Raw genomic sequence first — 16,363 nt, 5'->3', positions numbered from 1 at the left:
AATGCAGAGCACTTTCATCTGAGCCACCAGGCCAGCTGGAAAGTATCTTGATACAACATGTATAATGCAAATATACAATTCTGCAATTTGTTTCTGAGCAGTTGCCCAGTTGGACCCCTGGCTCAATAGACAGGACTTCTTGCTCTGGGATGTGTATAAGGCATCCTGCTATTGCAAACAGTCTGACATAGTATGGCAAGTCTTATGATATCCTAGGGGAACCACAAAAAAAAAGGAATGTTCTTAATTTTATATCAAGAATGGTTAAACGACCCAACTATATACTATAAATTAAATACACCGTGTATTGCAGTAGAGGAAACGCATTACCAGCTGGAAGAAATGCTGCTGACATCTTGACACAAGAATTCGGCCTCATGAAGAAGGCAGCCGCCGAAACACGGTCCGTGTCGGGTTTGACACTTAGAGCCTCTCGACTCAAGATTTATAAGCGTTTCTATCCTACAACACAGCTAAGAAGCTAAGTAACAATTATCATAATTTGTTACTAATATTTCAAAATGGAATGAGATGACTAATGATATGTCAAAGTATTGGTGAATTCACAAGCAAAAAAAATCATTTTTGGTCCTATGATAATACCGGCATTCTCAATCTCTGCTATGCATTGATATTTATGCCAACATATGAGGCCAGTAAATGAAACAAAAAATCCGCAATACACGGTGTATTTAATTTATAGTATATAGTTGGGACATTTAGCCCTTCTTGGAATTCTTTAAGTACATACGGCTTCTAACCCTGTTTTTGAAATAATTTTTAGAAAGATTTATTGATTTCTTAATTTTATATCTACATATATGTTTTTATTCTTAGGCTGTACTGTGAAAATAGAGCATTTATGCATACTCTGCACAGTCAGACAGTGCTAACAGTACAGGCTTTTATTTGGCCTTCAAACACAACGTGCTTAAGAACAGCTGAGTTCCTGAATTCACATATATAAATACTATAGACTATGTTCACCATCTTAAACATTTATGCCCCCAATTCAGACCAGCACATTTTCTTACAAGGGATAAGTAAGTGTCTAGAATAGCATGCTGAGGGCACGGTGATTTTAGGGGGGGGGGGGGGGGATTTTAACTTTGTACGAAACCCTAAGATGGATGCCTCCCGGAATATAGCTTGCTATAATGTAAAGGCAAGGAAAGAATTATCCATATTAATATATAAATGGGGACTCGTGGACATTTGGAGTCAACACTTTCCTACATCCAGGTCATACCCCTTCTACTCAGTCCCTCACGGCTCCTATAGCTGTTTAGATTACTTTTTAGTGGACAAATTGTTACAGAATAGAGTACAGGATGTAGAGATTGACAATCTAACATGGTCTGACCATGCTCCAATTATGATGACCTTCAATCTTAGGGATGAGGACACGAGGCAAAGAGTATGGCGCTTAAATGATAGTTTGTTGCAGGATGAGAATTTATGTCACGCCATCTCAGAGAAACTGAAAGAATATTTTAAGCTTAATGCCACGCCTTCTACCTCAACAGGCATCCTCTGGGAATGTTCAAAGACGGGCATGAGGGGAATTTTTATTGCTCATGCTTCTCATCGCAAAAGAGAGAAACAGGCTAGTTATTAGCTAAAACAGCAGAATTGTCCCACTTGCATATGCAGACTTTCTCGCCACGAATACTTAAAAGGATGCAGGCTGCTCGGCATGAGTTGGCTTTACTAGGCTCAGCCTATGTGGCTCATAAATTAGAAGTTACAAAGCTGGACCACTTTGAGGGGGACAACAGAGTCTGCAGGTTTCTGGCACAAAAACTTAAAAAGCATCCATATCTCAGAATACAATAGCCAAGATTAAAGATGGTAATGGCGATATTTTAACAGTTTCCGCAGCTATACAAAAATGCTTTACAGAATTCTATGTCTTTAAAGATTCAGCCATTACATTAACGGATGTTGACAACTACCTGGCATCAGTGTCTCTACCTGCTTTAACAGAAGACCAGCAAAAATATTTAGATGCCCCAATAAACCCACTCGAAGTAATGCAAGTTATAAAAACCCTCAAGCCGGATAAATCACCTGGCTTGGATGGTTTCACCAATAACTATTATAAGAAATTCGCCCCTGAGCTGGTGAATCCACTAACGGATTATTTTAATAGCATCAGAGCTGGAGAAAGTCTTCCATTACACTCCAATATAGCTGGCATTTCAGTCTTAGCAAAGCCAGGCAGACATCCGACAGCATGCGGTTCATACCGCCCAATTTCACTAAACGTTTTAGCTGGAGTTTTGGCTGGGTGATTAAATGGGATATTACCGGGACTAGTATATTCTAATCAAGTAGGATTCATCCTGCAATGCATGGCAGCAGACATCAGGAAAGCTATTGACATTCTTTGGTGGGTTAGCAGGGAAAGGACTCCATTTGTGTTACTTTCTCTAGATGCTGAAAAGGCATTTGATATGGTACATTGGCTTTTTCTTTTTGCAATGCTTGAAAAAATGAGGTTTGGTCGTTCCTTTCTATCCCTGATTCAATCTCTGTATCATCAGCCTAAGTTGCAGGTGAAGGTAAATGGGGCTATGGTGATTATTTTCCCCTCAAGAAGGGCACCAGACAGGGAACCCACTTTCCCCACTCCTGTTTGCCATTTTCCTTGAACCTTTTGCTGCTTGTATATAGGCAGCTCCTGATATCTCTGGAATACAATTGGATGAATTGCACCTAAAATTGTCATTGTTTGCAGATCATGTTTTATTTACTCTTTCACACCCATCTTCCTCTTTACAAGCTGTTACCTCAGAATTGAGGGCCTTTGGGAAATCCTCGACAAGTCTGAGATCCTTAATATAGCCTGATAGTGAGGTTCATCATCTAAAAACTCTTTTCCCATTCAAATGGGCAAAGGAATCCATAAAATATCTGGGAATAAGGATTGGACCTAAAGTGCGAGATCTTTCTGCACTAAATTATTTCCCCTTAATAAAAAAGTAAGATCAGGATATTCACAGGTGGGACCGGGAGTATTTCTCATGGTTGGTACGAATAGCAATCGTCAAAATGAATATTCTACCTAGATTCCTGTATTTCTTTACCACTCTGCCAGTCTTTATATCATCAGCTGTCCTTAGAACCTGGCAAAGAAAGATTTTTAGCCTCATATGGAAAAAGCACCCTCCACGAATCTCTCGTGCACTCAAGTACCAACCCAAGACAAGGGGAGGTTTGGGAGTACCTAATCTCGTCTGGTATTATGCAACAGCTCAACTTAAGAGTGATTCCAGATATACATACACACTTATGTTAACCAATGGGTGAGGCTAGAGCAGAATTTGGTAGGCAGTATGTTACTGATGGCCATGCCCTGGCAACAGAGACATAAGTGGCGCCTGCCTGTAGTTCTCCCTTTTGCCCTTCAAACTCTTCTAAAAGTCTGGACTGGATGGCGAACACAGTTATTGGGCAAGAGGGTTTACTTTCAAACGACTCACCTCTTCTGTAACTGTCTTCTCCCTGCTGAATATCAGAATAAAACTTTTCTTATCTGGAGGGCACACGGTGTTTGTAACATTGAACATGTTGTAGAAGGGGGCGTATTAACATCAACTGCAACCCTGCAAACATCTTATAACTTTGAGGAACTAGATTTCCTGGCATACGCCCAACTAAGACATTTCCTGTTAACGAAGCCAGTTCATATTTCTTTAGCATTAGGAAAGGCTCTTTTTGAATATGTATGCATTGATGTGGAAAAGAAGAAGGGCTTCATCTCTAAGATTTATAAATTGCTAACGGGAACTGGCAGAAAATCCTTTCCACGATTTGAGAACCACCCTGACATTAGAGGTATGGAATCAAATCTACGCCACAGCCTACAAATGTTCCATATCGGCTTCCCTACAGGAAAACTGTTATAAACTATTACTGAGGTGGTACCTCACCCCATACCTATCCGTCGATACAATCTAATTGCTGGAGAAACTGCAGGTGTGAGGGTACCTTCTTCCATGTAAGGTGGGAGTGCCTGAAGGTTTCCTTATTTTGGGGGTGAATACTACAGTGCCTGGAATCTGTTTTAGGGATTCAGGATCTATCAAATTCTGGGTTAGTGTTGCTAAATGTCCCGCACCCAAATTTAGATAAATACCAACAACGGCTGTGCCAACAAGTCTCCATAGCAGCTAGATGTGAGCTAGCTCTGTTTTGGTAATGCCCAGAAGTCCCCACACTACAATCAGTCCTAAAACGAGTGCACCTTTTTACAGAATGGCTAATTTATTTATTTAAGCGTCTTTATATACCGAAATACATTGGGAACATCATCTCGGTTTACAGTTAACTTAATACAGCAAGAAGCTTTACAAAGAACACATAATATGTAACAACAGGATACAAGTTATAGTATTGATTAACTGAGTATGAGGGAAGTATTTACAAGATACTTACAAGGAAATTACAGGGGGAGGAGGTGGGAGAAGGGAACGTGTGCATAGAGGGGGTTTAGGTATAGGTATGCTTAAAGAGCCAGGTCTTTAGGTTCTGTTTGCATCTTTTTGGACAAGGCTCCTGGTGGAGACTAGGAGGCATCTTATTCCAAAGGATGGGACCAGCAATGGAGAGGGCACATTCTTCGGTAGACTTAAGCTTTGTCATTTTAGGGGAGGGAGTATGTAGTGTGGCACAGTGTTGTGATCTGATAGGGGTATGGAGTTAGAGATGTTCTTTGAACCAGGGCATGTCATGGTTGTAGATAGTTTTGTGCATGATGGTTAGGAATTTGTATATGGTCCGGGTGTTGATGGGCAACCAGTGTAGGTGTTTGAGGATTGGGGTGATGTGATCACCTCGGTGGGCATTGGTGAGGATACGTGCTGCTGCGTTTTGGAGCATCTGAAGGGGCCGTAGGGCGTATTTCGGGAGGCCTAGGAAGATAGCATTGCAATAATCAAGCTTGGCTAGGATGGTGGCTTGGAGGACTGTGCGGAAATCATTTATGTGGAGCAGTGGTTTCAGTTCATGCTTATAAGTGTCACCAAGTTATGGCTTTTCAGAAAGTTTGGAAGCCTTTCAGAATATGGGAAGAGAAGGAATCTGTTTAAAATGTTCGCTGTTGATTTTGATAATGTTATTGATACTGTCTTATGCTGAGTATTGCAAAGGAGTTTACATGCTCATATCTTATTTTAAGAATATTATGTACATATTTTTATGTTAACATCGGATAGCTTTCTTTGATCTTGGTTAATTAATCCTCATGAAGAGGGAATCTCATGTTCATTCATTTTTTCTTGATCTCATCTTGTGAGGCAATTGGGGGGCAGAAATGTCAAAAGTATGTTGTAAAGTGGTTTTGTTAATGTATATTTGATATTTGACTTTCAATAAAATATAAATGATAAAAAATAAATACTATAGATTTATAAAGTGATTCTGAAAGAACCCCTTCCAAAGCAGAATATAAAAAGATTATATAAACTGATAGGAATCATGTCCTGGCATGCATCAGTAGGACTGAATGCTGCAGTTAGTAATGGCTGCATTTCACACTCTAACCCAACCACCCAGGAGAAATGGTTCAGTTTCTCAGCATTCAGAGAGATGAGTCACAAGGAGAAATCCTTGCTTAGAGGTGAGGAAGAAATGATCACTGTTCAAGCTCTCTGGCTTCCTCTCTCTAGACCACCACTCTCAGTGGAAATGGGAGGGAATAAAGAACCACTTACATCTATCTCCCCTGCAGAGGGCTGCATCTGAAAAGCTTCTCAGCATAGTGTACCTATAGGATTAGGTCTTAAAATCAGATGGCATATCACAAACATTTTCTTTGTTCATCCTCCAATAAAGAAAACTAGCCAATTTATATTGCAGTTCAGACTACTGACTTGATTTTTTTAAAACTTATTTGAACAAGAACCTTATTTTTTAGACTGTGATAATTATTGTTTCAGTCTCTTCAGAGATAAAATAACATGTTTTAAAAATAAACTATCTACTAATCCAAATTCATGAAACCTTAGAAAACTGTTTAACACCTTTCGTACACATGCCATAAAATGGAAAACAAAACATAACCTTAAAGGGCAACCACATTCTACACTTACATATATTTCTTACACACTGAGCACTCTTCCATTATGTTTCTTGGACCACCTACAAACAAACCATCCTATTTTTAACAATTTATGCCCTACCCTTTCTACTAGGTAGTCGCCTCCTAATCTCCAATATCAAGGATTAGTTTCTATCTTGCCTCGAATATACCCAACCCCTGCAGATTCCACCCTCCAATAATGCAGTCCAGTCTCAGCAATCTCTACCAAAACCCTCAAGGAAAACCTGCCCTTGATCTGATTTACCATCTCCTGGTAACGGCCACTCATTGAAACATCAACCACTAATGCATCTCTCCATGGAAGTGCTCCATAATCTGTGCTCCATCGCTTGCTGGAAATCCTAAGCCTCTACTTCTGCTAGCAGTTGTCAGCATTATGGGAGCGCCCAACCTAAAAAGGTTCTGTTGTGCGGATAGGAGAGCAGCCCCTAAACTGATGCGGGGCAAAGTTAGGACGAGACTCATTAGGACGAAAGCAAACCCCCTCCCCCATTCCTCCCTTGCTAGGAGCTGTCGGGCTGGGACCACTGCTCCGATTCTTCGTTACCTCCCACCCCCCTCCATGTCCGGTACCTCGAAGGGCCTCCCCCCCTTTCTCCGCCTCCTGCTTCCCGGTGGCACTCAGGTCTGCATCGAACCAGCCGCAGAATCGGTTTTCCTGGTTCCAGGTGCTCTCGCCGTGCCGGATCATCACCAATTTGTACGCGGCCATGACTGCACTGTGCAGGCTCACTGCAAAGCGGTGTTGCGCGTTTTTGTTTTCACGGCACTGTCGCCGACAATGAACCACTGCTCTTTCTCCTTGCTTCCACCTTCAGCGCTGGCCGACACCGTGGAAAGGAGAGGACTCTGTACGTGCGCACCGACACGGAAACGTCAGAGACCGCCCACAAGCTAGGACAGCCTCCAACGGCTGTTTCCGGTCTCGCGGTGACTAATTATACCGCGCATGCGCCTTGTGGCTGTCGTTCCTCTTTCAGGTACTGAAGATTTTAGCTGGCTGTAGAGAGCGAGCAAGGTTTGTAACTAGAAACAACTGTGGGCTCAGATGAAATCATATGATGGGGGTAACACATTTCAAGCATCTTTATTGTAGTTTGGTTTTTTTTTACATTTTATTTCATGACCGTGCAGTGCCATGGTGTAAATGTAGGTACAGTGTTGTCTGAACGCTACTAGGGAGAAACGGGGCAGTTAACAGAGGCTGATGGTGGATGGAAGACCTGAGGCTTTGGTGAAGGACTGGAATGTAAAAGATCCCCTGAGATCAGCAGGATGAAGAGCTGCTCTGAGTCCTAGGTCCTGGAGAGAATCAGAACTCGGTTTGTGCGCGCACGATGATAAAATCAATACATATCATAGTTATAGGAATACACATAACTAACATAACTAATGGGAATGTGAAGCCTGAGCGTGCCACTGTAGCTGCAGTCATTGAAACATAGGTGTAAGTGGGAGGTTGGGGTGACCCTACCACCAAATACTCGTCTAGAAGCTAGCTCTGAATCAGCCCCCCATTCCCTGTACCTACCCGGATCAGTCCAGACTCCTGGGTTTTGCCCCCCCCCCCCCCCCTCTCTAGCAGATGGAGATAGAAGTTTACTAACAAAACTCCGCCTTATATAGGCTGGTGCTACCTACAGTCTGGCAGTATTCTTCTGTCTCCAGCAGATGGTTAGGGTGCAAAACCTACAGTCTGAGTTAGGGCTTAGGCTAAATTTAGGATTAGTTTAGTAGTTAAAAAAAAAAAAAGGATAGTTTTTCCAGGAGACGAACCGCAGAGTGTGCCTGCAGGTCAGTGTCTCCCACCTCCCAGGGGGTTGCGAGGTCCCCTAGTTTAAGAGGCAGCTGAAATTCCGGGTTGAGAACCCACTTACCAGCTTACTTCCATACTGGGGGTGATACCGGAGAGCCTGGCTCACTCCCCCCAGTAGGCAATCGGGCAGGTAGCGATTTAAAAAAAACCAAAACATTTTTGGTTTCTCTTTTCTGGTGCGGCCCAATTCTCCCTTCCCTGCCGATTGCAGTGGGGGTGTTCTTGCGCCGTTTCGCCGTGTTTTCGGGGGGTGGCAGTATTTTTTTTCCTGAGGCCATGCCGCGACAAGCCGCATGTAGGGCCTGCGGCTCTCGCGGGACAGCCTATGTGCGTCTTGTGTTTCGGGGGGAGAAGGGGCCTCTGCGGCACCAGGAAGGGTTGTCCTCAGGGTCCAGACACTTACCGGGGCATTTGGGGAGCTACCGCTTGGTGGTTTCCCACTTGTTTCCGCGTAGCGTGGGAACGGGCGCCATTTTAGATTCTCTGGGATTGGCGGCCTCGGATGCGGGCGCCATCTTGGCTCGTTTAATGTTGGCGGCCGCAGCAGTGCAGGCCGCCCCCGGGTCAGAGGACCTTCCTCCGAGTTTGTCTCCACAGTGGTGGGTCCCTGAGATGGACAGGCCCACGGGTCTTGGAAGGCATGGGGAGGAAAGGGTGCCTGCAGGGGTCACGGATGATTCTTCGTCGGAGTCGTCTTTTTCATCAGACTTTGTTCTCCTCATGCATAAGGCCTTTAAGGCCCGGAAGGCGGGTGAAAAGAGGCCTCTCTTCCTGGACTCCCAGCCCAGACCGCAGAAGAGGGCGCGGACCAATAAGGACCTGGGTTCCTCCTCAGGGCAAAGGCCCCTCCATGTGAGGACTCTGTTGGCGGATCCAGATTCCTCCATGGAGTCGGATGACCAGGATGACTGGGAATTGCCTTCCCAGCCCCCGAGGGGGGTGCAGGGGGAGGGTGAACAGCGGTCTGCGGGGGTCCCATGCGGATGGGGATGACCCAAAGGTGGTCCATCTTTTTCGACTGGATGAACTGGGTCCCCTTATTCCTGCCATTTTGGGGGGAGCTGGGCATTCAGCTTCCTCAGGAGGAGTCTTGGCTGGGCGCTACGGACCCTGTCATGCTGGGTCCCAGAGGTCCTCCATCCTTTCACTTTTCGGCCACGGATCTACTTTTTAAGGAATGGGACACTCCAGACTTGGGCCTTAAGGTGGCTAAGGCAATGGATAAGCTCTGTCCTCTGCCTGAAGAGGCCTTGGAGCTCTTGCGAGTCCCTAAAGTTGATGCTTCAGTGGCGGCAGTCACAAAGAAGACCACTTATCCCTGTCACTGGGGGGACGGCCCTTAAGGACCTACAGGATTGCAAGCTGGAAATTCAACTTAAGAAGATCTTCGAAGTCTCTGTGCTCGGGATCCGAGCTGCGATATGTAGCAATTTTTCTTTGAGGGCAGATCTGCGATGGGTGCAGCAGCTCCTCACTAACGAGTCGTTATCTCAGGAGGAAGTTCTCCAGGTGGGTCGACTGGAGGCGGTGATTGCCTACAGTGCGGATGCCTTTTATGATTTGCTCCGCACATCAGCCACATCTGTGGTGTCGGCAGTATCTGCCAGACGTCTTTTGTGGTTACGCAACTGGGCGGCAGATGTGTCCTCAATCTCGACTGGGCTCTCTGCCTTTCAAGGGCAAGCTGCTTTTTGGCAAGGAGCTGGAGGACCTGGTTCAGTCCTTGGGTGAGAATAAGGTACATTGTTTGCCAGAGGATAGACCGAAGTCGAGAGGTTCGTTTGCTTCCAGGTAGCGTTTTCTAGGTGGCCGGAGACCCCGGATTTCTCGGGGGTCTGTGTCTTCCTTTCGTCACAATGTCAACCGGCAGCAGTCGTACGCCCAGTCCTTTCGGGGGTGACGTTTCGGTAGGCCAGGCGCTAACCAGAGTACCAATGTTGAGCGGCCGGTCCATTCCTCTGTCCCCAGGGTGGGAGGCAGGTTGACTCTGTTTTACGAGGAGTGGGCCAAAATCACTTCGGATCAGTGGGTGCTATCTGTGATAAGGCACGGTTACGCGTTAGATTTTGCACACAAGCCCCACCAGCAGTTCCTGTTCTCTCCATGTGGTCATGCCACAAAGTGCCGGGCGGTAGAGGAGACTCTACAACGTCTTCTCGACCTAGGAGCCATTGTACCGGTTCCACCGTTAGAGCTTCGAAGAGGCCGGTACTCCATTTACTTTGTGGTGCCCAAGAAAGAATGCACATTTCGGCCCATTCTCGACCTCAAGCGCGTCAACAAATGTCTTCGGATTCCCTGCTTCCGGATGGAAATGTTAAGGTCCATCATTCCGTTGGTTCGACAGGGGGAATTTCTTGCATCCCTGGATCTCACGGAGGCATATTTACACATCGGAATCCAGGCCGATCATCAACGGTTCCTGAGATTTTCAGTCTTGGGACGTCATTACCAGTTCCAGGCTCTGCCATTCGGTCTAGCCACCACTCCTAGAACATTCACCAAGATTATGGTAGTAGTGGCAGCGCAACTCCGCAAGGAGGGGTATTTAGTACATTCGTACCTGGACGATTGGCTGATTCGGGCGAAGTCAGAGTTATTGTGCCATGCGGCAATCGACCGAGTGCTTCAGTTGCTGAGATCTCTCGGCTGGGTAGTCAACATGACCAAGAGTTGTCTGGTCCCCTCACAGTCCTTGGAGTTTTTGGGATCTTTGTTCGACACTCGTCAGGGTACTGTATCCCTTACGGAGGATCGTATGGTCAAGCTACAAGGTCAGGTACGGACCTTGCTATCCAAGCAATTCCCGACGGTTTGGGATTACTTGCAGGTACTGGGATCCATGACGTCCACCCTGGAATTGGTTCCGTGGTCTTTCGCTCATTTGCGACCCTTGCAATCAGCGTTACTCTCCCGCTGGAACCCGGTGTCCGAGCAGTTTTATCTTCATTTGCCGCTGACAGGGGCTGCTCGTTCCAGCCTGACATGGTGGCTCATACCAGACAACTTATGACGGGGAGTGTCCCGTTGGTGATTCCGGATTGGACGGTGGTCATTACGGATGCCAGCCTGTTCGGCTGGGGGCAGTTTGCCAGTGGAAGTCGGTGCAGGGAATATGGTCCCAGGAGGAGGCCCGATGGTCCATCAGTCGTCTGGAGACCAGATCGGCGAGGTTAGTCCTACAGGAGTTCCTGCCGATTCTCTGAGGCAAGTCGGTGCGAGTTCTATCCAACAATGCGACCACGGTAGCTTACATCAACCGTCAGGGGGGAACCAGGAGTCAGCCGGTAGCATTGGAAGCTCATCTACTGATCACGTGGGTGGAACAGAACTTATTCAGCATAACACCCTCGCACATCGCCTGGGTAGAAAACGTTCACGCGGATTTTCTCAGTCGACATTGTCTAGATCCCGGAGAGTGGGAGCTAGAGGTCGAAGCCTTTCAAATCATCTGTGCCCAGTGGGGTCAGCCCTGCATGGATCTAATGGCGACATTCAGGAATTCCAAAGTTCCATGCTTCTTTGCTTGTCGCAGGGACACGGGAGCAGAGGGCGTGGACGCCCTGGTCCTCCCCTGGTCGGCGGATATCCTGCTGTATGTGTTTCCTCTTTGGCCTCTTATATATATGGGCCGGACTCTTCGCTGCATAGAGTTGCATCCAGCGAAAGTCATTCTGGTAGCCCCGGAGTGACTGAGAAGTCCATGGTTTGCGGATCTCGTCAGTCTGGCCATAGAAGGTCCTTTGAGATTTCCAAACCTGCCGAACCTGCTTCATCAGGGGCCCGTTTGTTTCGACCAGGTCGAGCGCTTTTGTCTAGCGGCATGGCTTTTGAGAGGAAGCGCTTGAAGTCCCGAGGGTACTTGGATGCTGTGGTAGCTACTTTGTTGCGGTCCCGTAAAGTTTCTACCTCCTTATCGTATGTACAAGTGTGGAAGGTGTTTGAAGCTTGGTGTATTGCCAGGGATATTGTGGCTACTCGGGCTGGAGTGCCAGACATTTTGAGTTTCCTTCAGGCTGGATTGGCAAAGGGCTTATCGTGCGGTTCCTTGCGAGTACAGGTGGCCGCACTCGGTTCCTTACGCGATAACATTCAAGGGGTGCGCTTGGCGGCTCATCCCGATGTCTCTCGTTTTTTGCGGGGAGCAAAGCATTTGCGGCCTCAAGTGAGACAACCGTGTCTGTCCTGGAATCTGAATTTGGTCCTTTTTTTTTTTTTTTAATTGTTTATTGGGTTTTTCAAATAAACAGTGTGAAAAGCATGTTACATGTGACAGTTTTCAAATGCTTATTAACAATAACAATAAAATTCTGAAACTTCGGTAACAGTAAACTTGCTCGCTGGAGATAAAGCATGGTCTGTTCTGTAAGCTCCCCAGTTATCGGACCCAGAGAGCCAAACAGCCATAAATTAGGATCAACTGGTAAGCTGCATCCTACAATTTGGGAGCATGTTTGAGAAACTTTTTCCCAAAAGGAAAGAACCTTTGGACACTCCCAGAAACAGTGTACATATGTGCTGTCAGTTGCCTGGCATTTTATACATACTGCTGAGGTGGTTATCTTGAATTTATATGTTTGCAAGGGAGAAATATACATGCACCAAAGAAACTTGTAGTGTGATTCTCGTAACAGTACATTATCAGAGACTTCCGGGAGATGACTAAATTCGTCATATGGGAGTTGAAACAGCGGCCATAGTGCCCATTTTTCATTTAGCTTTCAATATGTGCCCAATCTCCACTGTTTGCTAGTAGTTTGTAATACAAGGTAATAGTGGGTGTCTGGTTTTGTGGGGACTGAAATATGTCCCGGAGCTTTACTGTGGATGGTGTATCTGAGAAACAATGTCTATTACGCCCCAAGTAATGCTGGATTTGCAGATGTGCAAAATAGTCCATTCGTGGTAGGCCCTACTGCCTCATCAGAGAGGGAAAGTCATAGGGCAGCCTGGTTTTTGGGTCATATAATTGGTATACGTACCGGAGGCTGTGATGGTGCCATGTTTGGAAGGTGGAATTGGCAAGGCCGGGGGGAAAAGTTGGGTTCGAAGCTATGGTAATTAGTGAGGTGAGTCTATGCGGGATATGAAGCAATTTCCCTAGGTGGTTCCAGGGTTTATGACAGGTCTGCAATAATATGTGAGATTTAAAGTTGCCTTTAATTTTGGAATATTCTATTTGTAATAGGGGGTTTAGCGCCGGGACTTTATACCAATCTACCAGGCTCTGATAAGGGATGAAAGTAGACATGGAGAATAACCAATCTCTCACCAGTCATAGATTACAGGCTACATTATACCACATTATCGGCTCGATCCAGTAAGGCCGCGGTAAAAACAGTGAGGTAGTGTCAGGCGCACCCTTCCTCCCCGCACGCACAGTTCTCTTCACTAACTCCCCGATACTCTCCTCTAATCGCATGCAAATGCATGCCGCGGCTGTGAAGCGTTAGGGAAGGGTTATGCCCGCGCAACCCATTTTACTGTATAGGCGCTGTAACAGCGCCTATACAGTAACCTGGGTGCGCTGGTACCTGTCATTTCAAATGACATTTGAAATGACAGGCACCAGGAAGTGTAAAAAAGTTTAAAAAGTGTAAAAAACAAAAAACCTGTGTGTTATATAAAAAAATAAAACAATTTTAAATACCTGTCGGAGGGCCGTGGGTCCAGGCGGCCGGTGGGCGGCGGGCAGCCATCAGCGGCATCCGGTAGTCCCTTCTCCCTTCCAAAATCGCCAAAATCGCACGGGCGGGTCGGCAGCGGGGGGGGGGCGGCAGCAGGATCCGGGAGCGGCGGGTAGGCAGCAGCGGGGTCCGGGGGGTCCGGGGCAGCGGCAGCGGGGGGGGGGGCGGCAGCGGGGGGGCGGCAGCAGGATCCGGGAGCGGCGGGGTCCGGGGGTGGCAGCGAGATCCGGGGAGCCAGCAGCGGCAGCATGTTCGATCGCGCAGGCAGGTAGGTGGCAAAGTAAAGATGGCCGCCAGCACGGGAAAATCGTGCAATTGGCCGCTGAAGACGTGACGTCACACCCCGTGACGCCAAACGTCGTGACGTCACGTCTTCAGCGGCCAATTGCACGATTTTCCCGTGCAGGCGGCCATCTTTACTTTGCCACCTACCTGCCTGCGCGATCGAACATGCTGCCGCTGCTGGCTCCCCGGATCTCGCTGCCACCCCCGGACCCCGCCGCTCCCGGATCCTGCTGCCGCCTCCCCGCTGCCACCCCCCCCCCCCGCTGCCGCTGCCCCGGACCCCCCGGACCCCGCTGCTGCCTACCCGCCGCTCCCGGATCCTGCTGCCGCCCCCCCCGCTGCCGACCCGCCCGTGCGATTTTGGCGATTTTGGAAGGGAGAAGGGACTACCGGATGCCGCTGATGGCTGCCCGCCGCCCACCGGCCGCCTGGACCCACGGCCCTCCGACAGGTATTTAAAATTGTTTTATTTTTTTATATAACACACAGGTTTTTTGTTTTTTACACTTTTTACACTTACCATAGCAGGCCCGAGCCTTGCTACTTTTTCGTTTGTTTTTTTTTGCCCTGGTCCCGTCCGGTCTCCTGCAGCCCCGTCCGGTCCGGACGGGGCTGCAGGAGACCGGACGGGACCAGGGCGGGTAAGCAATGTTTTTACCCTACACTACACTACACTACACTAACTCCTACTAGGGGGAGGCGGTAAACTAGCAGGTTAAGGCCGCGGCAGAACAGCGGGTTACGGAGGAGATAATATCAGCGCCCGTTACAGTATCGCAGGGGAATAGCTAATTCCTTCATTATACAGCTTTTTCGTTCATTTACATGCCGGGTGCGGAAAGGGTTATGCGTCTGTTTTCAGAAGCGATACGGACGCGTGAAACTGGACACTGTATCGCCGAACTGCCTTGCGCGCCCGAATTGTGCGCTACGAGCACGTTACAGACGGGCAATCCTCGAGCGGACGATACTGGATCGAGCTGTAAGTTTGGATAGCCTAGTCCCCCCCTTGGAGGTTGGTCTGCAAAGGATATCCATGGATACTCTTGCTCTCTTGTTGCTCCACAGAAAGTTGCGTAAGGCTTTCGTGATGTTCTTGAAGTCTTGTCTGGTTAGCCATAGGGGGACCATTTGAAAGATGTATAGCCACTTTGACAGTAATATCATTTTGAATAACTGTATTCTACCTCCCAGGGAGAGTGGTAGCGCGTGCCAACGCTTCAAAGTGTTCATTGTGTTAGTAATGGTTTTATGTTAGCAGCATAGAGATCTTCGATATGGATAGGAATTTTGATACCTAAATATTTGAGCTCCGATTTCACCCATCTGAGCGGAAAGGTCCCTTGCCAAGCAGATTGGAGAGTGCCCGAAACATCAATCACTTCAGACTTTTCTTGGTTAATTTTTAAGCCAGCAAAGGTACCAAATATAGATTGTAAAAGTAATACCTGCGGCAAGGATATTGAGGGGTTAAGGAGAAACACTAAAACATCATCGACAAATGCCGCTACTTTAAAAGGGTTGTCCGGCCCCCCAAAACCGGTGATGTGTGGACTTTCCGCTTTTTTCCATAAAAGTGGGTCTGTGGAAAGAATGTACAACAGTGGAGATAAGGGACAGCCCTGCTGCCCGCCCCGGCGGATGGGAACATCTCCAGATACACATCTATTGGCAACTATACGAGATATCGGGTTATGGTATAGGAGTGATAAATAATCCAAAAAAGCACCCTCAAAACCCAACCTACGTAAGGTGAAAAACATATAATTCCAAGAAACATGGTCAAACACCTTTTCAGAGTCAAACCCTACTGCTATAGCAGGTATGTGATTGGAGGCACAGAATTATAAAGCTGAGAGCAGTTTAAGGATATTGGTGTTAGCCTTTCGCCCTTTCACAAAACCGACCTGATTTAAGTGTGGCAAAATGACATTGAGACAGTCTGCTAATATTTTTGCCAAAATTTTAAGATCGCAATTTAGCAAAGAAATAGGGCGGTAAGAGCCTGGAAGTTGTGGGTCCTTGCCCGGTTTCGGTAGTACCTCGATATGTGCTAGGTTGAAGTCCCTGGGGAATTTGTTGTGATCTATCCCGTCTCGGAAAAAGAGTTGGTAAGCTGCATACGGAGAATCTTATAAAAATCATAGGAAAACCCAGCAGGGCCTGGGGATTTGTCTGATTCTACTGCTGCAATGGCATTGAGAACTTCAATCGATTGTACGAGTCTTTTCAGAAAACTTAATTGTGATGTGGAGAGTTTGGATAAGGATAAACCCTTGAAAAAGTCGGACTCCTCCGGCCTAGGGTCAGTGATGTCATCTGTGTATAATGTTGCATAAAACTCCCGGAATGCTTCACATATATCTGGTTTGTGAGAGACCAGAGTCCTTTTGGCATCTCGCATATGTGGGATGAACGTGTTCGGCCTGGCGGCTCGCACTAAATTAGCCATTAGTTTCCCCGCTTTAT

The 16,363-nt window shown here is 47.1% G+C and overlaps 2 protein-coding genes across 3 annotated transcripts in view; one reads left to right on the top strand and one right to left on the bottom strand.

Moving 5' to 3' along the window:
* The window catches only part of PGAM1 (phosphoglycerate mutase 1), a 36,601-nt gene extending 29,607 nt beyond the window's left edge, over positions 1 to 6,994 (bottom strand). Inside the window, exon 1 of the mRNA XM_029610166.1 lies at positions 6,680 to 6,994. Coding sequence (XP_029466026.1) covers positions 6,680 to 6,818 — 139 coding nt within the window. The 5' untranslated portion in view covers positions 6,819 to 6,994. The remainder of the gene's footprint in view (positions 1 to 6,679) is intronic.
* A 79-nt stretch (positions 6,995 to 7,073) lies between these two features.
* Positions 7,074 to 16,363, top strand: part of ZDHHC16 (zinc finger DHHC-type containing 16) — a 150,098-nt gene continuing 140,808 nt past the window's right edge. For both annotated transcript variants that reach the window (XM_029610165.1, XM_029610163.1), the window contains exon 1: positions 7,074 to 7,124. The gene's annotated coding sequence lies outside the window, so the exon portion shown is untranslated. The remainder of the gene's footprint in view (positions 7,125 to 16,363) is intronic.

Source organism: Rhinatrema bivittatum, chromosome 7, assembly GCF_901001135.1.
Source record: "Rhinatrema bivittatum chromosome 7, aRhiBiv1.1, whole genome shotgun sequence".
Taxonomy (NCBI): Eukaryota; Metazoa; Chordata; class Amphibia; order Gymnophiona; family Rhinatrematidae; genus Rhinatrema; species Rhinatrema bivittatum.
This window is presented reverse-complemented; position numbering and strand designations above follow the sequence as displayed.